Source organism: Coptis chinensis, chromosome 3 (assembly GCF_015680905.1).
Source record: "Coptis chinensis isolate HL-2020 chromosome 3, ASM1568090v1, whole genome shotgun sequence".
Classification (NCBI taxonomy): Eukaryota; Viridiplantae; Streptophyta; class Magnoliopsida; order Ranunculales; family Ranunculaceae; genus Coptis; species Coptis chinensis.
This window is the reverse complement of record NC_141458.1, coordinates 85,123,441-85,147,559: the sequence shown is the minus strand read 5'-3', so window position 1 is coordinate 85,147,559 and position 24,119 is coordinate 85,123,441. Positions and strand designations below refer to the sequence as shown.

General features: G+C 35.9%; 2 protein-coding genes, 1 long non-coding RNA gene, 1 other non-coding gene and 1 pseudogene across 17 annotated transcripts; 3 read left to right on the top strand and 2 right to left on the bottom strand.

Annotated features, from left to right (window-relative positions):
• Positions 1-785: 785 nt before the first annotated feature.
• Positions 786-9,305, bottom strand: LOC147511247 (uncharacterized). Of its 13 annotated transcripts, XR_015219296.1 has the most exons (11): positions 9,062-9,305; positions 8,862-8,978; positions 8,653-8,770; positions 6,952-7,037; positions 5,469-6,873; positions 5,025-5,095; positions 4,339-4,420; positions 2,401-2,456; positions 2,151-2,231; positions 1,971-2,053; positions 786-1,036 (listed from the first exon to the last, which is right to left on the bottom strand). It is a non-coding gene; the product is annotated as an uncharacterized LOC147511247 (long non-coding RNA). The 13 variants fall into 13 exon arrangements; XR_015219289.1 differs by having other exon boundaries at positions 5,469-7,037; positions 8,653-8,703; positions 8,808-8,978; positions 9,062-9,304; XR_015219288.1 differs by having other exon boundaries at positions 5,469-7,037; positions 9,062-9,304.
• A 529-nt stretch (positions 9,306-9,834) lies between these two features.
• TRNAG-GCC (transfer RNA glycine (anticodon GCC)) lies at positions 9,835-9,905 on the top strand. Its single transcript has one exon. It is a non-coding gene; the product is annotated as a tRNA-Gly (tRNA).
• Positions 9,906-10,161: 256 nt separating this feature from the next.
• On the bottom strand, positions 10,162-15,015 carry NYC1 (NAD(P)-binding Rossmann-fold superfamily protein). The gene is made up of 10 exons (XM_086602969.1): positions 14,219-15,015; positions 14,071-14,149; positions 13,848-13,983; positions 13,136-13,210; positions 12,851-13,046; positions 12,648-12,716; positions 12,189-12,328; positions 11,800-11,922; positions 11,392-11,584; positions 10,162-10,750 (listed from the first exon to the last, which is right to left on the bottom strand). Exons 1-10 carry the CDS (start codon positions 14,567-14,569, stop codon positions 10,565-10,567), a joined length of 1,548 nt encoding a protein of 515 aa, XP_086459095.1. The 5' UTR covers positions 14,570-15,015; the 3' UTR covers positions 10,162-10,564.
• Positions 15,016-15,340: 325 nt separating this feature from the next.
• LOC147511244 (uncharacterized) lies at positions 15,341-18,338 on the top strand. The gene is made up of 7 exons (XM_086602967.1): positions 15,341-15,675; positions 15,779-15,889; positions 15,963-16,061; positions 16,133-16,243; positions 16,332-16,635; positions 17,191-17,330; positions 17,416-18,338. Exons 1-7 carry the CDS (start codon positions 15,556-15,558, stop codon positions 17,950-17,952), a joined length of 1,422 nt encoding a protein of 473 aa, XP_086459093.1. The 5' UTR covers positions 15,341-15,555; the 3' UTR covers positions 17,953-18,338.
• An 833-nt stretch (positions 18,339-19,171) lies between these two features.
• LOC147511243 (protein CfxQ homolog) lies at positions 19,172-24,115 on the top strand (annotated as a pseudogene). Its single transcript, XR_015219284.1, has 3 exons — positions 19,172-19,361; positions 23,165-23,332; positions 23,411-24,115. The product of XR_015219284.1 is annotated as a protein CfxQ homolog (transcript).
• Positions 24,116-24,119: the final 4 nt, after the last annotated feature.

Sequence of the window (24,119 nt, the reverse complement as noted above, 5' to 3'; positions counted from 1 at the left end):
CAGCCACGGAGAACCTGTCAACTAAATTGACAATAATACAAGTTTTTATACAACTGAACAAATCTCGTTTAAATGCAACTGGGTAGCACGGTTAAAATGAGATAGTTGATAGCAGCTAAACACTAATGAAGTTCCAGCACAATTAGAAACAAAAATTGGTAGGAAAGCCAAGTGTATAAGATGTCTTTTTCAACTAAAATTAAGTGCAGCTTCTGATTAACAAAGGTCACTACAACATATAAGCTCATCTGCAGCGGTATATACCATCGCTAAAAGTCTTAAAATTGTTGCAAAAGACCAATTGCTACGCCAAGCTGGGAGTTGCAAAGGCGCTGCAAAAAAGTGGGTCACAAAAGCTAAATTGCGACACAATATATGGCGTTGCAAAAGCTTCCAGTCTTTTGCGACGCCATGGGTCGTTGTTAATACTTTTTCCTCGTTGCTATTTCTATTTTTGAAACTAAACTAATTTTGAACTATTTGCCACGCATGGCATTGCAAAAAATCTCCTTGTAGCAGCACTCAATGGCGTTGCAAAAGAGTCACATGTAACTGCACTTTGTGGCGTTGCAAAAACCAAAGCCTTTAGCAGCAATATAGTCCGTCACAAAAAGCTTAAACAATTACCAACACCCAGAACGCGGCAAATAGGCTATTTTTATTGTACCTCAAAATGCTCTACTTCTACATTTTACGTATTATATTATATATATTTTGAATCCTTTCAATTTATAAAATCATGCCCAATGCAATTTATGAAGATAACAATAACAACCTCATATCAATTGACAAATCATAACAAAATATATTTCATTAACTAACATAAATCATTACAAAAGTATTTGAATCATCCACACCATTGGTGTTTGCCAAAACATTGAATCAGACAATCTTGAAAGTCATAAACTAATAAATTAGGCAAGTTCTTCAAAACTAGATTTTAGTGAAATTCCCAAATGTCGTATTCCGCCAATTGCTGATTTGAACAACATCCACCCAAGTTTTCTTCAATAACCTATCGGCAATCAATGCCAATCTGGTACAACAACAAATTAAGAAAAAGACACATAAGTAAACTTGTCTAATACATTACTAAAGCTAAAATGAATTTATGTAAGTAATGCACGATAACATTGTTACATCTAATAAAAAAAAATGTGGATATTAGCATTACAATTCAAATTGTTTTCCACAACAAATGCTTCACATCAAACTCTCTATTGATCCCCGGAGTAGTAATCAACTAATCATACCATGATTCACTTGCTAAACACTACTAGAGTGCTTGAAAAATGTCCTAATTAAAGACCTAAAACAAAGAATTTATATAGAAATAATTGGGATAAAATTAATGAACTTATTTTAATTTGCCATGGATATAAAAGCATAACACTAAAACGTCAAAAAGAAACAAAATTACAGATCAAGAGCAAGCACTCTGAATGGAGAAATGTTACTATGACCTCTTGATATAGCTCTCTCATATCTTAACACTGTGTAACCAAATGTCAAAACTTGTTTACTTTAGTCACTCCTGTGCACTTCACACCTAGCCAAGTAATTGGCATAATCATTCTGATCCCCTACCAAACGATAGTGTTTAATACAGTTTAAGATTTGAAACCTACTAGTCTTACTAGTATCAATACTAGCTTAGGGGACCTTGGATCTTACTAGTATCGATACCAGGCCCGATCTCAATGCCTTGTACTAACAAAGGATTGAGCTCCAACTTATATTATAAAAAAGAAATCACCATATTAATTTTCTTGCTAACAAGTACTAAATTTCAACACACGCATATCAATGTTTTTCTTATTTTAAAACATTACATGGTGCACAAAGTACAAACCATTGCACCATAGAAGCTAGGTAGATCATTCTATGTTAAGCCAGAGGCCCATAACTTAATTATAATTTGCTCAATGCATACAAGAAACACTACCACTGCAAAATAAAATCTTAATTACCAGCACTTGATTCATTATTCACTTAATTACAAACTCGAGTTACGAAGTTGATTGTGTCTTCAATCATCGCCTTATTCCTGCAACTATAAATACATGCAAAACTTATATTAGAAAAACACTAACAATTGATATAAAATATAAAATATTACTTAGTCAAGATACTATGACAAAGGAACAAACCTAACTTGGTAGCTTATATGTGTTGATACAAATCCATACACGTTCAATTTCTTCTAATTAGTTGCATTTCTCAACCAACACCTGTATAAATTCATTGCCAACAGTCATAGAATTGAATGACATACACAAATGCATCGAACAATGTAGTACATGTAGGATCATTACTTCCAAATTAAATCAAATTACTGCAACCATGACTACAAATGCTAAGCAAAAATGTAAAGGAATACTAAAAGAAAGAAGAACCAACCTGAAGAATGAATGTTTCCGACTTTTATTCTCTAGTAGTAATTTCAGATTCTACACCTGTAAAATAAATTAAAAGAATCAACCAGAAAAATTAACCCAAAAAGAATCCAAAACTAAAACCAATTAACCCCGAAAAAGTAGCAACCAAAAACTTCGAAAAAGTAGCGGTTGGAGTAACCAAAAAACTAAATTTTCAATAGTAAGAAATAGGTTGCTACTTTTAAATGACATAACAATCCAATCGACATAATATACTTAAATACATTCTAAGCCTTGCTTCCCATCGAAACCTATAAGAAGAAGATAAGAAAAAGTTGCGTTTTGCCTTCGCCTTTGCGTTTTTGGTTTTTATGTCTTCTAGATATGAATTACCGATGGTGTCTACCTAGCTAGTAGGAGGGTTTAAACTACAATCTAGAATCTAGCCTAATCTATTCTTACCTACCCTTTTCCACTCAATCCAGAAACAAGATCGGACGTTATTCCGGTTATTGTACTTTGAAGTCGCGGCAAAGCCAGATTCAAAAGAAAAGCAATTTAAGTGAGAGGATCGAAGGGGACATAGATGAAGAGGTTTGGACACATCCGCTCTGAAACAAGCTTGGTGTCCCCTGCCCCGACTCTTTTCTTCATATTCCCCGGGGTGATAAAGCTCTTATTGCAGTGCGCTTTCAATCTTCTCCTTTGGCTCTTAGTCCAATTGAAGTGAAAGTGTAGGGCGCTAAGAAATATATGCAATTGAATCTTTATTCTGATGGTTTTTCTTTTGGGTTTTCTTTCCGTCCTTATCCTCAACCGCCCCGCCTTTTGCCTGGTGCTCATGACGCGCTACGGATAGCGAGGCTACCTTCACAACCTATTATTGATAGAGAGTACAACGTACTATGAACACCAACAAAATTCAAAAGGCTCTTTTACTATCTTTGTTAACTAGGTTTTCAGTATGGTGGGCGGCAGCAAGAGAAAAAGATAGAGAAAAATAAACCCAATTTAGGGTTTTGGATTTTACTTTTTTATTTTTTGGTTTTTTGTTGGAGCGCCAACAATAAAAATAGGCCCGCCTATAAAACCTTTAGAAGAAATTAACTCCCGCCCATAAAAAGCCCAATAGCAACGCTCCTCTCGCTACAACACATACTACACCGAATAAAACATGAACATTTACAAAAGGTTTTTACATCGAAAGTGGCGTCACAAATGATTGAGTTAACTTTAACAGCAACAATGGCGTGGTAAATGATAAAGCCGCCCTCTACAAAAATTGCATTTTCTGTTTTTGAAAAAAAAAAAAATTATAACTATTTGCCACACAAGAGGTGTCACAATAAATAAATTTATGTACAGTTAAGCTAATAGCACGACAAACCTTTAGCAGCCCCATATGGCGTTGCAATACATGACCTTTAACAACAATTTTTTGGCATTGCAAAAAGGTGCGCTGCAAAAGACCCCTTTTGTTATAGTGGGTGGTGGAGCGTTGACAATTATCTATGAAAGAACCCCCTAGCCTCAAGGATTATTATATATGCCACTATCTTGTTTAACCATGTGATTATTCCTATCATGAGCAGCTAAGCTAGATCTTATGGAAAGCCTCCTATGTATGTGTGATCTTTCTTAATTTAACAAATATATTTACCTCATTTTTCGCTAACAAATATTAATAGTCTTCAAGTGACTATAAAGGGAACATTGACAGTTAAGTCGTAAAGAACAGTGTGTGTGAGTGTGAGTGTGTGTATGCGCGCGCAAGTATGTACTTAGACATAGGAAAACCAATGCTTCAATTCAACATGTGAATGCAATAAGCATAGGCAGTAAGTTCATTACCAATTGGAGCTTGCCTTGATGATAGAAGAATATATGGACAAAAATTAAGTCATCAACTCTGACGGCATTTCACTGACATAATTGCAATTAGGATCAAGTTGTTGATTACCGTGCAATAATTCAATATCCAGAGTCCAGATAAGCTTCTCTCAAGAAGGTCTGACGGCATTGATTTTCTTTCAAATCATTTTCTGCAAGTTGGAAAGAAAAAATTATAATTCTTAGACTAACAGATATAGACATAAACCTAGGGAGATACTTGATACAACACTCGGTATTATAACAACGTTTTATAATTCTCTCAAGAAGGTCTGATGGCATTGATTTTCTTTCAAATCCTTTTCTGCAAGCTGGAAAGAAAAAATTATAATTCTTTGAGACTAACAGATATAGACATAAACCGAGGGAGATACTTGACACAGCACTCGGTATTATAACAACGTTTTATGAAGAAACAACACATATACTTTCATTGTTAAATAGGCTCACTTGCCTTAGGTGAGGTTACCAATTAAAAACTTGCGTCAGGTGAAGGAGATTTAGATGGAAAGTTTTGACATCAACATCAAAAAGGTATAAAGATTATATATATTTATTTATTTTTATTGGCAAGCCTGTTTTAAAATGAGATCAGTAACTCTTTGATGCTGGCGGGGTTCGAGCCCCAGACCTCTGGTATCATCACCCAAAGATTTTACTGACTTTGCTAGTCGGCACCTGCTAAAATGTGTGGGCAAGCCTGTTTTTAAATAAATCAGTAACTCAATAGTGTGTAGCGGGATTCGAACTCCAGACCTCTAGTATCATCACCCAAAGGTTTTCCCAACTAAGCTAGAAGACACTTATCAATGATTCATGTAGATCTCCTATAAATGCAAAGCAGAGCACACAATTAGATCAAAAAATTTGGGAAGTTATCGATCAATATCATCACATACAGGCATATCCTTTTTATTTTTTTACTGGTAGATGTTTTTATTAGTATATATTAGCAATAGAATAGTAGATTCATTAGAATTAATATCACCAAACACAAAATTCAAGCCTTTAATGTAAGAAACAACGGAGTTCCATATAAATTTGTAAAATGCAGCCTTTTCAGGCTCTTAGCCTTCTAGTTTCCTCCCCCAATCTTCTCCAAAAAATAATAATAAAATTAAAAAGATAGAAGAAGAGAATAAATGAGGAGGGCAGCAACGCAAAACAACTTCTTCAAAGCCAATAATATGAAAAACTCACCTCCTTCGCTAAGCTGGCTGAATATTCTAAATGAACATCACTACTTTCGTTGCCTTGACCTTGAGACACTACCTGTTCTTCCACTGATAAACTTTCAGCATTACTTAAAGAAATTAGAGCGCCTGTTTGCTGACCAACATTTTCTGGCAAACCATCCTGTTACAAAAGCGATTCAGAGTTACTACACCCTTGTGCTGTCTGAACACAAAATAGGCATCCCCTACATGGAAAGATTTCCAGAAGCACTGCCACTGATTTCAGCAGTATCTACTCCCCCCCACCACCAACAACGATGCCTCTTGTGGATTTCCGATATAAAAGTGATTCAGAGTTACTACACCCTTGTGCTGTCTGAACACAAATAGGCATCCCCTGCATGGAAAGATTTCCAGAAGCACTGCCACTGATTTCAGCAGTATCTACTCCCCCACCACCACCAACAACGATGCCTCTTGTGGATTTCCGATATAATTATCAACCATGTCAATTTCTTTGGAAGAAGCAATATGTTCATATTTACCACTGTCAACCGTATTCTGGGTGAAATTAGAATCACTACTCAATTCTGGAACCTGCGGCATAGACTCAACCTTCTCCACCCAACTGGATGAGTTACCCATATTTTTGTCGTGATCATGATCCACATGTCCTTCAGAAGTTTGACCGTCAACCAATCTACTGAGAACATGGTGATCTCCCACTATTGAATCATCGCCTTTTCCCAAATCTCCGGCCCTCTACGGGACTTGATAACATTTCCCAACTCCAGTATTTACAAAAGTCTGCACAAGAGCAGTGGAGGTATTAACATCCATACACTGAAAAGTCACTGCTGACATATTTCCTTGAGATTTATCAAACAAATTCGTGTTTTCCTTCAGTTTTGCTACGTCAAGGTTTTCATTGCTAACTAAACTTTCCCTACACTCCTCTTCAATCACACTTAAGGCTCTTGAACCTCCATGAACAGACCTTTCACCCTCACCTTCTAGAGTGTTAGAGTCATTGGAAGGTACCTGATCCATGGCACCCATATCTAATCCTGTGAATCTATCTAAAGACTCAAGTGGTGATGTAGAGTCCACACATGTGACATTTTCTATCTTGGATGCCTCTCAATCCATGTTGTGTTTCATTTGATTGGTTAAGTAATCCAACCCATCACAGATATCTGACTCTTCAATAATAGGTCGCTCCATTATTTTCATATCATCCTGCCCAACCGATTTTAAGATCAAATCAACAGATTCTGAGGAAGTTGTCTCTGACCAGACATTGTCACGCCTTAAAATGGAGCAAGATTCAACTGCACTGGAGCTGAACTCTAACCCACTACTTTCACGTGAGAAATCTTCAATCCAGTGGTTCTCTTCTTGGCCGTGAATGCCGAGTAAAGCCTCTGAGTCTACTAAGCTATCAAATCTCAAGCGGGCTTGAATGCTGTCATCCAAATCAAATTTGGAAAGTGAATATGAGTGCAAACCTGTAGAAAACTTGATGTTCTCTTCACCAGCTAATTGGAAAGTTTGACTGTGAAAATTATTGTCTTCATAATCCATGGGTATATCCCTGAAATAATGATTAAGGGGAAAAAGAAAAAGAAGAGATACTCAATCAAATTCAACATTGCAAATACATCGACGTTGGAAACAAATTATATTTTATGACTTCAACTGTAAAAAGGTATTTCAAACATCACTTTCCAAATATCTACGTTGCCAATTCTAGAAAGTCCATATTAAAGATTTGTACATTGCATCTTGAACCAGTGAAAGTTTAACTCTCTATAAAGACATAACAACATGCACACTATTTCTCTTGCCCAACTCTACGGTAAATGTAAAATTACTTAGTTCAGAATACTCTCACTACATTTTTAGCTAATTACTAAATCAATTCAAAAACTAATTTCTTTTTAACCAAATATTCACAAACTTAAAAAAAAGGTAACTTTTTTCCAACTTCTTAAACCCAATAATACAAATTAATCATTTTCAAATATTACCAAAAAAAAAAAAAAAACATTACCTCCCTCCATCCGGTGACAAAATTGTACCCTTTAATGAACGAAACCCTAATTCCGAAAAGCAAACACAGTTTCATTTTCCAAAACAAACACCCAAATATCAGGCTTACTGTCGACATCAATTAGTAGTGTTTGTAATAATTAGGTTCAACTCATAAATTTTACAACAGCAATATCCAAATATAAAAAATTGAAAGCCTAAAGATACGGGGTTTATGAGTAACAAAGATGTGAGCCATGACGACTACATGCTAAGACCGCGTTTCGAGTCCATCATGCAATAGCATGCCCTTGAAATATAATACCTTGGGATCTATACAATCAAGAAAACCAATATATTAGCAGGTAAAAGATCTGCAATGGAAATTTTATATAATACCTCTGCCTAAAAGACAAAAAACTTTTGGAAATCATAAAACTTTGAAACGGAATCGATATCTGCACAAATATATAACAAATCTAAACAACAATATTTTATGGCTCTCAAAACTTAAATTGGGGACGATAGTGCAGTCTGTTTGCTTGGTGATCTCTAGAGCTATACTGTCCCCCTTTCCTGACCCACTCTTTTGCCATGCTCCCAAAATGTAAAAGAAACAACACAAACCAACTACAATAAATATAGAAACTGAACTCCGAGTTTTGTTGTCCCCAGTATTCATCTTGTTAGCCATTATAGACCTGAAACAATAGGGCTTCTAGATCATAACAAACAGTTATCAGGGAATTTGCATAGTCTGATAAGGTTACTTGTTCATTCTTTTTATTTGAAGTTGTTACTTGGTCACTCTTTTTACTTGGTCACTCATTGTATTAAGCAATTACAGATCGAGATATCATATTAATCGTCTCATTTCATTGATTTGTTCTACTCCCTGTCCTTCCTTTTTCTTGCGTGTTTCCTTTCTATCCAACCAATTAAGTGAGTTGGCATCAACTAACAACTAACTCCCTTATAGACATGAAGGCCATACGAAAAGCAAAAGCACACTACGCTCACAATTGAGGAATAACTCTGCATAATATACTCTAAAACACATTGAATTAATTTTTTTTATAGATTAGCTAAAATGTAAAAGCGAGAAAGAGTTGTATCTATTTCTGCAGCATTATGCAAAGGAGTAAAACCAGAATCATCCACAGAATTAGGATTAGCACCCTTTTTCAGTAGATGTTTAGTAATGCCCAAATGCCCTCCTAAAGTTGCACCTGTAATAATAAACCAAATCAACAATACACCGTCATGACGATTGTTGTTTTTCAGTACTCATTTCACCTGAAAATACATAGACTCAAGGTTAAGTATCATGGACCTTTGTTATCTTTGATATCAACATCAAGTTTCAAATCATTGATCAAGTACTTACAAATATCACCGTTTCCCTCTGCAGCACCAAGATGAAGAGCCGATTCGCCTTTTGAATTCTTAATACTGACAACTGTTGCCACTATTCCCTTTCCAACATCAAGTTCCGCAGCCAAATCTACTCCAAAAAAAAATTGGTTATAAGATAATACCATTAGTCGAGAAACACAAATGTAGAGAGGTTAAGAGTGAAATTGTTACTCTTGAGAAGACGTAGATTTCCATTGGAAGCAGCTTCAAGTAAGAGTTGAGCTTTTGTAGTTGTACCTAACAAATGAAAAAAATAGAGAAATCAGAAAGCAAAAGGAGGAGAAGTATGAATTAAACTTCAAGAGCAGAAGAAAATATAATTTTTTTTCATTTGGTTATCTTTTACTGTTGGCAAAAGAAACTGAGAGAGAGTAGAGTGGAGATTGAGAGGGAGACAGAAAGTGAAAGTGTTTTGTGTATTTATGGTAATTAATGACATGTAATTAATATTAAGTGGGTATTTATTGTGTGCGTACAATTCAAAATAGCGTGGATTTGGTTTTTTAATTAACCACCTCATGAAATTACCGATTACTCCTATTAAACAATGTTAAACAACACTTTAATTGAAGGACAATATTGATTCTAAGAATTTACATGGGTGTAAAAAGACCAAATAGTCATTCTTAATAGTATTTAAGTGTTTGATTTAATTATTCATTTGGGGGTATTATGCGTAAAAAAAATATCCGGATGAATTTAAGAAGCCACAATCATTATAGGATATGCTACTAGTAGAGATGTATATATTGATCACTGCATTTGTATCAACAACCTTTTTTTACAGCGAATCATATATTTATTTATCTATTGCTCTACAACATCTGTTACTTCTACATTTCTACTATACACTACTATTCCTCTCTCTTTTCAGTGTTTTCAGCATGCCAGTCTCCTAAAGATTTATGGACTATTAAGTAAAGAATCACCCCCATAACAAACAAGCACCAGTGGTCTAGTGGTAGAATAGTACCCTGCCACGGTACAGACCCGGGTTCGATTCCCGGCTGGTGCAATTCGTTTTGCGATGGAGGGAAGTAGTAGTTTTACATTTTGGACTGCTGAATCCTTTCAAGCTTTTCCGTTAGCCGATAACTGGTTGTATTTTAACTCAATTGTCAACATCCAACTCCATCTCATGTTAGTGGTAATGCACTTGTAATATGCATGGCATATTAACACGCCAATGGACACCAAAACTCAGCATAGACCATTACACCAATAACTATCACAGGAATACAAAGTTTAAATTTAACTGCAACACATATAGGTTGGACTAATAGTTAAAAAGGCTTGCTTGTCCTCCAATGAAAGGGTACAATAGAATCTGATTACAACTCATCAAAAGGCATTACATTCCAAGCACTAGCTACTAGCATCTCAATGGAGAATGATAGCTGATTAAATAAATTCTGTACCTGTAGCTGTTTACAAAACCCAAAGGGCTAATTGAATGCTTGACTACAAGTTGGGTTGAAAAATGAGTTCAGGAATATATACTACAAGATTCCACTAAATGGTAGTGGAACGTTACAGGATGCTGGATGAAAAACAATACATCCTGGTCAATGCGGTACGCTTTTTGCCATTTGTACTAAAAATCAGCATCCTTTGCTAGGAGGAGAACTAATTGCTGTTTTCCTGATGCTTTACATTTGAATTACAGGTAGAAGCTCATGTCCCTGGTGATGTAACGGTGGCACTGGAAAGGATTATGAAAGCACAAACAACAGAGAGTGAAAACACGGAAACCCATGTGTTTTCTGTGTACATCTCCATGGCATCTGTGAAGGAGAAACGTGCACGGCTTTCAGCCCAGTTACGAATTCGGTCGGCCTCCGCTGCATATAATGCTCTTCCCTGGAAAATACTGTAAATTCAGTCTTCTGTAGAACTATTCAAACAATAAACCTAAAAACGTGATTCGAATATGGACCATTTCATAGGGGGTCTGGCGTGGTAGAATCTCAACCTTGATATTATTTTCTTTTTTCCTTTATAATGGTCACTAATTTTTTAAATTAGATTGAAGTGAAAAACAAGCACATCCAATCTTAGTTGTACTGAATAATAATAGAAACAAAACTTCTAGGTTTCCCATTACCAAGGATACCTGATGTGCCTCTGAACTATTTTTAAAACAGAATGAAACTGTCATTTACTTTCTTCATAAATATTGACTATTCTGAGGATTTTCTCACGCAATGAGAATAAGAAATTGAATTCTAGCTATTTGCCTTCCATGTCCAGGCAAATTATGGCAAGTTAGCAGATTTAAAAGAAGCGGACTATTACTGATTCACCAGATCTTTACGTAAAAAAAATCGATTAATTTGTCGCAGAATCTCTAGGAGTACAGAGGAGCACGGAGCCCGGACCCACTAGCTTCACTATTAAACAAATTAACTTGCAGTTTTGATGCTTGAAGCTGTCTCACCATGTGGGAAAAAAAAGGAAAGGAAAACCTGAATGCAGTCTAATTACATAAAAATTAGCATTACCTGGTCATCAAACCATCGACCTCTTCGCACCCATGCAGTAACTAGAGCAAGTAAGATTCTAGGTGGGGTCAAGTAATTAATAGCTTTTCCACTTCCCTTGACAACACGCATCCGAGGAGCTAAAGTTCTTGCTACTGTTTCTGGGAGCTCACATATGATGTTAAACATCTGTTTGTTTTTCAGAGTTGAGCCACTGTAGAGTGATAACAATACAATGTTTATAACGCATAATCCTTTAGTATTCCATGCTGTAATAACTATATGCCCTGTTATTGTGTCTGGTCGGTGGCGGATCAACTGGCATGTGATTGCTTGGGGTTTTGGTGCCTGATAGTGTATCTTTAGGAACCTGCTATACCTTTTTCGGTTTACTATTAACAGAAGTTTAACTTATCATGAACAACGTACCTCAGAAGTAAATCTGTAAGCACCATGCCTGGAGATGCTGTATGTACTCCTACCTTCGACCGCTTGCACTCTGTCAAAAGTGATGCTTGAAGCTGCCTTAGACCGCACTTGGTCGAACCATATCTACAAGTCAAAGTAGTCACAACTGAGTGAAAAGCATTAACAAATAATAAACAATCTTAGATCTATGTTGTCAAGCACGAGGCAAGGTGCTAGGTTCCCAAGTAGCATCTGGGATCTGAGCCGCCTTGGCTACGCCTTCAACAACAACTTGCAACTTTTTTTTCCAGTACAAATTGCCGCCATACTCTTAGATGTTAAGCACAAACACTGCTGTTTACTTCAAAATGAATAAAATTAGATTAAGAATGAACAAGAAGAGGGCTTACACAGCTGTCAAAGGGGTACTAGAACCTCCAGATCCCGCACCATCCATGTTAAATATGTGACCTCCTTTTTCCTGGGATCTCATCACCCGCATGGCTTCTCGTGTGCAAAGCAAAGACCCAACCAAATTTGTTGAGACAATCTATTCATACAATCATGATGTATAAAACTATGTTAGTTAAGCACCACCGGCCCCTTTCGGAAAAATAAGTACACTCAGTAACTAAAGTAGACCATCCGTCTCAGTTGAGAAAAAAGCCAAAATCCTTCATATCATGGAAAGCAATGGTTACTGTTTAGATTTATGTCACCAATTTTCTTAGCTCATTAAACATATGGTCACTAATTGTTTCATGGCATTGGACCTTTACTATTACCACCTCCTTTGCGGAAGGTGATAGAAAACCACATTTCTGGAACAAGCAGTACTCAGATGAATGAATTCAGAGAAAAAGAAACACCTGCTCAATATCTTCATCTGCGAACTGCAGTAAGGGTCTAAAACCTTTATTGGTGCCAGCATTGTTTATCTGTTGGAAAGCAGCAAAGCTAATGAGTTAGAAGAAAAATAGGAAGAGATGATAAATACATTGCAATTGATAGACAGATTGAAACTGCCATATCTGCGGCATTGTAACAAATAAGATAGCAGCTATTCACTCACCCAAATATCTATTGAACCAAGTTCTTTGACAGCAAAGTTAGCTAGTCTTTCGACATCTTCAGGTTTGCAAACATCACATGCTATACCAAAGACCTTTGCATGTGCCATATTTGCCCCAGATGTAGGACTTGCACTGCGTATCCCTTCTTTCAGATTCTCTTCAAGCTCTCCAACAGTTGATTGGACAGACTCAGAACTGCCTTAACAAGATCTAAGTTAGGAAGGGAAGCTAGGTAAACATAATGCACCAAAATGACATTAACGACAATAAAATGTGAATGCCACCTGCGAGAAGCAACAATAACACGATCCCCAGAAAGAAGAAATTCTCGCGCAAGTGCTTTGCCTAGTCCCCTTGTGCTGTAACAGAAAGAAAAAGATGAATAAGAGAAAACAAAAGTTTTCAAAGCAATCTTTGAGCTATGATATCCGAATGTAATTGCATAACCAAAGGAATAATTCACAAGGATATAATTATAAGAACGCAGTTTCAAATCGGGTATAGCATCAAATCAAACAGAATTAGTATTCAAGTCACAAAACAATGAAATATAGGCACAATCCCGAGAAAGTAGAGCCAGATAGCCAGGTTACTTGGTTATTCAACGATTCCCCCCAAATCATTATAAAGAATAACTAACTACCATAAGAATTCAACACCAACATAACCTCACAAGACCATCATCCGGTATCAAGATCTTGGCACCGATCTCCAATAAGCAAGTACTTTTATGTTTTAAATTGAATCTGGTTGACAAACCGAAAAAGACCATGACATTTATCTTCAAGCATAATACTAGACAAGTACGACTTCAACAGTGTAACAAATTACCAAGAACATACTCCTTATTCCCTTCTTTTGGATTATATTAAACATAAAACAGACTGAGAAGCGAACAAGAAAAACAAGAAGAAGAAGAAGAAGAATCACACTAAAATGAACATATCACTTAAATTGAAAGTAATTAAAATTTCAAACTAATCTAAGAAATGTTACCTTCCAGTAATGACAATATTTCTTGGACCAGCCTTATAATGATCTTCCAAAACCATATTGGAACCAATCATCGTTCCGATTATAATTCCCCCAAGCCAACTGTACCATATCAAAGTATCCAATTGACTGTCCCCACCTTGAAACAAAAGTCACACAAAACTTTCTCAATCCAAAAATTCCAAATTATTGTAAAAAGTCCCACCAAATTATGAAAAATTCAAACCTGACAACTGAAATCCAGTTGCAAGTATCACTCCAGTACTCATCATAGTCACAAGATATCTTCCAACTTGAGTAGCACACTACAATTCAAACCAACAACAAGTTTATAACCAAAGTAACATAACAAGCATATTATCCACAAATCTTACCGAGAAGAAAAGCTCTTCGGCCTTGGCAACTGCGTTCTTATACTCTTCTTTACCAGGAGGAGTAGTACCAGAAACTTTTAAAAGAAATGTTTTCAAAGAATAAAGAGCCCCTTTACTCTTTTTCTTCAAAACCAATCCTTCTTTCTTCTCTTTTTGTTCTAACTCACTTCCATCTTCACATTTAAATGATCTACAAGCCCTTAACGACAAGCCACGACCACAATTCTGTTGTCTAAAAACCAATATTTCATAGTTTCCAAGAGAAAAGTTTCGTAATCTATGCTTTTTGTTAGTTCTAGAAGAAGAATCCAAGCTTTTTAATGAGAAATGAAGCTCTGTCAAAGTTGCCATGGCGAAACTTTGTTCTAGAACTTCTAGCTAGTGCAAATTTTATACTAGAAGAGAGATTTTCATGATACTGTACACGTGAATACAGCTTTATTTAAACAGCTACGAGTTGGTTAAGTTACACGTGGACAGCTTTAGGTGTAATTGTGAGGCGATTGGGTGTTGATTTATTAAAGAGTTGTGACGGGTGTAGTGGATTTAAGAGGGAAGAATCTAGGGGACAAGTTAACTGGAAGACGAAAGTGGTATGTGATGACCACACGTTAAAGCAAAACCTCATCTCCACAATTTTTGTCCTAATCAGCCTAGATACTTTTTGCGTTGAGATTACGGAAACTCTAAGAATGAGTAATTGAGTATGCAACAAACCAATTTTGCCACTTCAAAAAATATCAGAGTTTTAGAAACATGAGAACCATGCCCCAAAAATGATTTAGATTCCTCAAATTAACATTTGAAGGTACTGTCATTTGGTAGATAGATTTGTTCCTGGGCTACCACGAGAATATCTGTAAAAATGATTTTTAATTTTCGGGCTGTTGAATCACACATCCAACGGTTTCAGATCTAGTTCTTTCTAAACTGTCTACTAGATATACGCTTCATTCAATAATATCTCTAAAAAATGTGTCAATTGCGTCCATTTTAAGCCCCTCGTCACGTTGACATTGTACGAATGAATCCCTAATGGTGGTGATCCGACCAGCATTGGAATAAAGATTCAAAACGATGAATGGACCTTTTTTATAATCAAATTTTGAATTTGAAAATGAAATTGCATAGATGTGAACTAGATATACCCAGTCAATATTGAAAAATGTGTATTTAAGCCCCTCACCGAAAAAATATGGGAAACAAGCATCACTGAATAATCATTGAATGTCAATTTTATTGAAATTTGGTAATTCTATTTTAGTTAGCTTCCACCCCCCACGCATTTATAAATTAAGGACAATTTGGGAGTTCTAAAATTCCAAATCTCATTTTCAATGCCAGGGGCAAGATCTTCTTCTACAACTGTTCATGGTTATGCTCAATCTGGAGATCTCATTGCTCTTCAGAACAAACTTGAAGAAAACCCTTCTCTTCTCAACCAAAAAAATGATGTAGTAAGCTTTATTTTCTCTCTCTCTACAATTTTGATTCTTTCTGGATTGGCTTCTTGTTAAATTCTCAATCTTTTTGTGTTTCATGGATCTGTATGTATTCAAGATGGCCCAAACACCTCTTCATGTTGCTGCGGGTTACAACAATGTTGAGATACTTAAATATTTGTTCAACTTCAGTGGACCAGATAAGGTTCACTTGGAAGCTACCAACATGGTCAGTGCATTTCTTTTGCATCGCCGCACTCATTGGTTTCAATTGAATTGACTTGACGGATGTATGCTTGCAGTATGGAGAAACTCCATTACACATGGCAGCAAAGAATGGGTGTGGTGGAGCTACACGACTGCTTCTTGATCACGGTGCTTATGTGGAGGCCAAGGCTAATGTTGGTGTTCTTTTTTTCTCTAGGGTTGTTCAAGTCTGTTTTAAACTTAACCATATGCATCTCGCTTGCAGAATGGAATGACCCCGTTGCACCTTGCAGTTTGGTACTCACATAGTGCAGAAGATTGCTTAACTGTGAGGACGCTGCTCGAGTATAATGCCGATTGCAGTGTTAAGGACAATGTAAGCTTTAAGATAAACAGTATTCATTTGTACTCGTACTCATGTTTGTCTAGACTGTCTTATAAGATCTATTACGCTTGAGCTACAGGATGGCTTGGCTCCTATAAATCATCTCTCACATGGCCCTAATAGTGAGAAGTTGCGTGAACTCCTCCAGTGGCATCTTGAGCAGCAGAGGAAGCGTATAGCCATTGCAGTATGTGGTGAAACGAAAGCCAAGATGACTCAACTCGAAGATGCAATATCAAGTATTATAGGATTGAATGATCTCAAACTACAACTAAGAAAATGGGCCAAGGGGATGATATTGGATGAGAAGCGTAGGGCTCTGGGGCTCAAGGTTGCTGCAAGAAGGCCCCCTCATATGGCCTTTCTTGGTAATCCAGGAACAGGTACCAAACTGACTTATTATCTATCTATTTTTTTCATTTTCGTTATTGATACTTTAAATCACACTACTCTATGCAAGTATTTGGTGGCAAAAATGGCTTATGTTGTGCAAACTTGGTGTTGAAAGATTTCTTGCAGTTGAATTTTGTTCCTGTAGTAAAATTTTCTTCCAGCATATGCTAGGATTACAGCTGACAAGTTATTCAGAAAATGCAAAAAGCATCCAAAAAGGGATGGTGCTGCATGGTTTATAATTTTGTGTTTAGTTAAAGAGCTCTACTTTTGTAGAGCATAACTAGAATGAAGGTATACACTTGTTCAATGGTGCACAACGGCACATGTTTTGTGAAATTTATACTCCTTAAAACAGCGCAACTACATTGCAAAACTTAATCAGATTTGGCATGTTAAGTTAGTATACTGTATGTTTTTTTTATCGTTTATGCAAATAATAAAACACTACCAAGTAATAGGATCAAAGAACGATTTTAAATATTAGAGAACTTCAGTTTATATTTTGTTACTAGCTAACTCAGGAAGATACTTGCATGAAACAGGGAAAACAATGGTTGCTCGAGTCCTTGGAAGACTACTACACATGGTTGGAATTTTACCTACAGACAAAGTAACAGAAGTGCAACGAACTGATCTTGTAGGGGAATTTGTTGGGCACACAGGACCAAAGACGAGGAAAAAGGTATGTCATTTATCTCTCGGATATTAGTTGTCTGTTTTGTTGGTATACAAGAGTAATTCTGTAAGTGACGAAGTACCAATGGCAGATAAAAGAAGCAGAGGGAGGAATTCTTTTCGTGGATGAAGCTTATAGGTTGATACCCATGCAGAAGGCAGATGACAAGGACTATGGCCTGGAGGCATTGGAGGAGATCATGTCTGTAATGGACAGTGGAAAAGTTGTGGTCATATTCGCTGGTTATCACGAGCCGATGAAACGTGTCATCTCCTCGAATGAGGGATTTTGCAGAAGAGTTACCAAGTTCTTTGTCTTTGGTGACTTGAGCACTGAAGAACTGGCCCAGATTGTCCATCTCAAGATGAAGAGTCAAGCAGAGGACAGTCCTTTGTATGGGTTCAAGTTGCACTCATCCTGTACTGTGGATGCAATCACAAATCTCTTAGAAAGAGAAACAACAGAAAAACAAAGAAAAGAAATGAATGGGGGTTTGGTAAATCCAATGCTTGTGAATGCCAGAGAGAATTTGGATCTTCGACTTGATTTTGAAACTGCAGATACAGATGATCTACTCACCATTACCATTGCAGATCTAGAAGGCGGCGTAAGATCACTTACACAATAGGAAAAAATTAGTCTTAGAGTGACTAGGATGCATCAAGACTTGTGAGGGTTAGTCTGTGTAGATTTCATAAGATCGATGAATCAGAATTAGGTCATTACTTCCATGTCTCTTCCCTGGAAATGCTTGCGACAAAGAATATGGGAAAGCTATCTCAGGAAGGGTTGGCTGACTCCATTTTTTTCTTCACAGTTCTTATCGTGAGGCATCAAATATATATAGCTGTTGTTTCCAAATATTTGTATGTGTGTATTGATTTGATCTCTAAGATTGTTGTACTTCCTCACCTTTGCACTAGATGGGGTATTTTATCTCTTATTCTGCCCCATTTTTTCGTATAAAATTTTCCCAGATATATGAATAATAAACTGAATCTTCATGTTTGTTTCTGCCCTGTATTGTCTTTGAATGTGTTTCATTGGATAATTCTTGGCATTTATCCTGTATCCTCCTTTGAAATTATAGGAACAGCCATCAGCCATATTTCAAGAGCAGCTGGAAATTGAACATGAACTGTACGAGCTTTTGCAAAAGCCTAAGACTTTCTGTTAAATTTTATTTTTCTTAGCAACTGAGAACCATACTCCAGGAAAGGGAGGGGTGTCCTGCAAGGGCGTTGAGCCATTGACAAATACATTAATAGATCAGGGATCTTCCAGAGGCTTGATCTACACAAATACGTGGGGGTGTAGGACTTCTCTTTAAAGCTGAAGTATAGGCTAAGATTAAAGAGTTGCAGACTTGCAGTTCTACACTTCTACTAAGGAAAATCTTGTTAAAAACTAGACACCTATTTATACACTACCATAGGAAAGTTCAAGAGGCTACTTAATTACAACTTGAAGAAACCGTACCATGACTCTTTGGAAACTAAAACAAGAACTTGCTTATAGTAAGCTCGAGGGGCTAATTAAATACAACTTGAAGAGACCATGTCTCTTTGGAAACTACATGCATGCTTGATAGCTACACATCATAGACCATTCATACCCTAACAATTTCTAGAATATGTCTTGGAAGTTGTAAAGTTACATTTTCCACAAGGAGAGGGGAGCATTCCATGAATCAAGCCCTTCTTCTTTGGTATTTCATAGTTCATACTAATGTTTTTGTTTATATACAAGGAAGGCTGAAAGAGTATGCATGTCGTATCATAAAAAAAATACTTTGCTTGTAGGGCCAGTCACTCTGGCTTTTACTCTCTCTCTCTCACACACAGAAAATGAAAAAGAATAACCAGATAATGAAAAAGAATAACCAGATGTCAGTGGAATTTCCAGTTGAAAAGAAAGCCCAGATGGCTGAGTTTGAAGATGCACTATCAAGTATTGTAGGATTGAATAATCTCAAACTACAGCTCTCAGAAAATGGGCAAAGGGAATGCTATTGAACGAGAAGCGCAGGGACCTCGGGTTCGATATTGCTGCAAGAAGACACCCTCATATGACCTTTCTTGGTAATCCTGGAACAGGTACGGTAGCTAGTTCACTGACACAATGAGTATATATATATATATATATATATATATATATATATATATATATATATATATATTTTTTTTTTTTTTTTTTTTTTTTTTTTCAGTTTCATTTTTATTTTGTTTTCGCTAGTGTTTCTTTTGTAATGCTCAAAATTAAGTAGTTTCCTTTCAGTACACTACACTTTTAATTCTTCCGCATCTCAGATAATCTCACACTGCAAAAGTGGTTACTTAAGATCTCTTGCGCGCAGTAATTTCAATGTATTCTACAATAAAACATGGATTTAAGCGTGCTGGAATCGTAAATTTAACGTGTCTGGAGCACTGAAAAATGGAATGCTTTTGCATGGTTTTACAATCTTCTAGCTCTAAATCTAAAACTTACTGCACTCGAGAGAGTATTAGAAGGATGTCGTTTCGTTTTCCGCAAATCCCATGTAAAGTACTTCATGAAAACAGCATAAGTTACAAACACAAGTAGATTTGATGTGTGGCAACAGATCATTATGTGTTCTTTTTAGGGTTATGATTCAGAGAGGGTACCCTAAAGAAAACCATGTGTGCACATCTAGGAGTTTAGCAAATACATTTTGCTTTAAACATATTAAGAACAAAATCTGACTTACGTCCACAAAATCAAAATACAGTTTGAATAAATGAAAAGTACCATTCAGGTCATAGATTCCTCATTTCCTGTTTGTTGTTATTAGCAAAATTGCACGCTGAGGATGATAATCATATTTGGCAGGAAAAACGATGGTAGCTCGAACCGGGTTCATTTTTGCTGCAATTTTCTCTATGCGTAGTTTGTTTCTGGCCAAATGACAAATTGCCACGTGGTCATTAATAACGGAGACAAGAGTTGATCCGTTTCTCAACTTTTCAAAAAGAAAAAGTCACCAGCCCACCGTACATCAAAACGTTTTTATACTAGAAAGGTGTACACTTGTGCACCTTTGCAGCGCCAAATTTTGTGAATTGCCCCAAAGTATGACTAAAATGCTTTTTTTTATATAATTTCTTTTGATAAAAACATAAAGCTATGCATAACCAAAATACTAATAATAGAAATTATAATAAAAAATTTAAAAATACAAGTCTAAAATGCAAGTACCTTACTCCTACTAGTTCATTAATTTTTATTATATATTTATTAAAAGGCATAATAATGTCCACCGATATACTAGTCACATTAATATATAATAATGAGTAAATAAATAGAGAGTAAAATAATAAAGGTTTTCCAAAATGTTAAAAATTTAGTAATACATTCTCTCTCTTTTTTTTTGGTAATTTTAGTAATATATTTTTTTAAGACTATTGAATTTGGATTTGTATCTTCGACATGGCAGGTTAACTGATAAAATTTTAAATATAAGATGTGTGTTTGATAACAATTGTTTCGCCACATAGAGTTGTCGTTCTTATAAAAATCCACACAATATACTCATATTCGCCACCATTTGTTTCATTTTATTTCTCGCAACAAATATTACGAAAAATCATCCACCATAAGTGATACTACAAGGGGAAAAAATAACAAAGTCACGAAAATTGAGACATGTGAATCTTTGACTATGACCAAGGGTAACGAAAGTCGATCAAAAATTGAACAAGGTTGATCAGGGAACTTTTGTGTTTGACAGTTCAAGTGATAGAGTCTTGTGTATTGTTGCAGGTTTTTTGTGAAAGTGATGGAGTCTTGCTTGCATTCCTAGGGCTATTGTTCTTGGTTCGGTTTCTATCGGTTCCTATAGAAACCGTGGAACCAACTCAATATACTCTATTATCTAAAAATGCGTCTAAATCGAAACCGAACCGAACCAAATTTGAATAAAAACTAAAGTGAAACCCTGAACCGAATGTTCAATTCGGTTTTGGTTTGGTCTTCTATCAAGCTTCAAATCGAAACCTATATATAAGCCCTCTTGATCACCCGACCAAGTAAATTTCAATAAATATATTGAGTAGTATTGGTGTCAATTTAGACATGTTGACAAGTTATAACACCAATCACGAAAGCAAGTATTCAAGTGCTCAGAACATTAACCATTTAGCCAAAAAATAATAAAAAACTCTCAAGTTTCTATATATATCTCGCCCCGATTTGGTTCATTTATATCGGTTAACCGGACCTAACTAGTAAGTTTTGCCTTTTGAAAACCGCAACTGAACCGAGAAAGTAAAAACCGTTAATTTCACCCGGTTCACCTCGTTCAGTTTGGTTTTTTTCGGTTTTCCGATTTTTTTAACAACCCTATGCATTCTTGATATCTTAATTAGAAGGCAAACGCTAAAATTAGTGTATTTTTTTTTTTTTCATATTATATTATTATACTAGTTTGGCACTCTGAGCTTACATAGAATTGTAATGCAATAGTTTATGCAAGTTTATTTACTTCTTTTTCGCATATATAGTAGACAATATGCATGCTCTTCAATTTGAAGTTGTAGTCTTGGTTGTTGACATTTTCTTTTTTTTGAGTTTAAATTCGAATTTGAGTTCAAACGAGCGTAACTGAGCTTGAGTTTGTGCTCGAAATCGAGCTTGAACTATTAGCTAGTACAACTTAGTAAGTCTAGCTTGAACATGACAATAATCTACTCGGGTAACTCGATGACCATTAATAGATATACAATTGTTCATATCAAACTCAAATGAAAAAATGGTAAATTTTTTCAAAATAACATGAATTGAAGAAGAGGAGATATGATGATAGCTCAATTCAAACGGAATATCGAATTCCACTAAACATTTTAGTTCTTGCAAAATTAAAAAATATCAATAACAACCATAATTTCGGTTTTAAAGTTGTTCAATTTCAAAAATTGAAATCTTGAACTGTGGATATGATGCACAAACAAGAATACATTTGTGTACCCGAACGAATGTGGGTCATCGTTGGAAATATATATTATTTGCCACTAGACCCTGCCCTGTAATGGTTTTAAATTCAATGTATGTAGTAAATCGTGGAAAAGCCAACTAATCAAGTCTAGCTTTACTATGCTCAAGCTCGCCTCGTTATTTAAGCGAGCTTTGAAAAAAACTCAAGCTTGGCTCATATAATATATAAACGAGCCTAAGCCGAGCCCGAGTAGCTCGATTATTTTACACTACGGTGTTACTATTTGAGTTTATTAAGCCGAGCTTCATCAAACTCGTTTGTTACATGAGCTATAATATAAGCTTAAGTTTGGCTCATTTATTAAATGAACGAGTTCGAGCTGAGCCCGAGCCACTCGACTCAAATTGCACCCTTAGTTATAATAATTTACATTTATTATTATTATTATTATTATAATTATTATATATTAATGTGACTAGTATATCGGTGGACATTATTATGTCTTTTAATAAATATATAATAAAAATTAATGAACTAGTAGGAGTAAGGTACTTGCATTTTAGACTTGTATTTTTAAAAAATTTTATTATAATTTTTATTATTAGTATTTTGGTTATGCATAGCTTTATGTTTTTATCAAAAGAAATTATATAAAAAAAAAACATTTTAGTCATACTTTGGGGCAATTCACAAAATTTGGCGTTGCAAAGGTGCACAAGTGTACACCTTTCTAGAATAAAAACGTTTTGATGTACGGTGGGCTGGTGACTTTTTTTTTTTGAAAAGTTAAACTCTGATAACTGTGTTAAATTTGTACTATTATGAGAAACGGATCAGCTCTTGTCTCGGTTGTTAATGACCACGTGGCAATTTGTTATTTGGCCAGAAGCAAACTAAGTATTACAATATTGCAGCAAAAATGGACTCAGCTCGAACCCTAGGAAGACTACTCCATGTTGTTGGCGTTTTACCAACAGACAAAGTGACGGAAGTTCAAAGGACAGATCTTGTAGCTGAATATATTGGCCAAACTGGACCAAAGACTAGGAAGAAGGTAACGTTGTTGCTTGCGTCCATTATTCCTTGGTAACATATAAGAGTTGTTCTTTGAGCCACAAAGTATCAATTGCAGATATCCGAAGCAGAGGGAGGGATTCTTTTTGTGGATGAAGCTTATAGGTTGATGTTACCAGTGCCAAAGGCAACTAACAATGATTTTGGATTGGAAGCATTGGAAGAAATCATGTCTGTGATGGATAGAGGAAATATTGTGGTCATATTTGCTGGTTATAGTGAGCCAATGAAACGTGTGATCTCCTCAAACGAGGGATTTAGTCGCAGAGTTACCAAGTCCTTTGTCTTTGATGACCTAAGTAATGAAGAACTAGCCCAGATTGTCCATGTCAAAATGAACAAGCAAACTGCGGAGTGCGGACAACCCTTTGTATGGGTTCAAGTTGCATGAATCTTGTACTGTGGATGCCTTAACAAAGCTCATAGAAAGAGAAACAACAGAAAAACAAAGAAAATTAATGAATGGGGTCTAGTGGATCCGATGCTTCTCAATGCCAGAGAGAATTTGGATCTTCGACTTGATTTTGACACTTCTGAGGCAGATGACCTACTCATTATTACCTTGGAAGATATAGAAGAAGGCCTTAGATCACTTGCACAAACAAGAAACGATTAGTCAAAGACTGCGTACGTTCCCTGAGATTGAGATAGGATGTGGGAAGCTGGCTTAAGAAATTTTTGAGTGTAAGATGGACTGCATTCTTTTCTTCATGGCAACGTAAAGTTTTGGTAGGCAAAAAAAAAAAAAAAAAAAAAAGAAGAAGCCA

Excerpts from the sequence above, each read along its gene's own strand:
- NYC1 (XM_086602969.1), bottom strand. The coding sequence starts at position 14,569 with ATGGCAACTTTGACAGAGCTTCATTTCTCATTAAAAAGCTTGGATTCT. Across the intron at positions 14,150-14,218 it reads CCGAAGAGCTTTTCTTCTCG|TGTGCTACTCAAGTTGGAAG; the intron begins GTAAGATTTGTG and ends TTTGAATTGTAG. Across the intron at positions 10,751-11,391 it reads GTCGATGGTTTGATGACCAG|GGAAGAGCATTATATGCAGC; the intron begins GTAATGCTAATT and ends AGTATTTTCCAG.
- LOC147511244 (XM_086602967.1), top strand. The coding sequence starts at position 15,556 with ATGCCAGGGGCAAGATCTTCTTCTACAACTGTTCATGGTTATGCTCAA. Across the intron at positions 15,890-15,962 it reads ACTTGGAAGCTACCAACATG|TATGGAGAAACTCCATTACA; the intron begins GTCAGTGCATTT and ends GTATGCTTGCAG. Across the intron at positions 16,062-16,132 it reads ATGTGGAGGCCAAGGCTAAT|AATGGAATGACCCCGTTGCA; the intron begins GTTGGTGTTCTT and ends TCTCGCTTGCAG.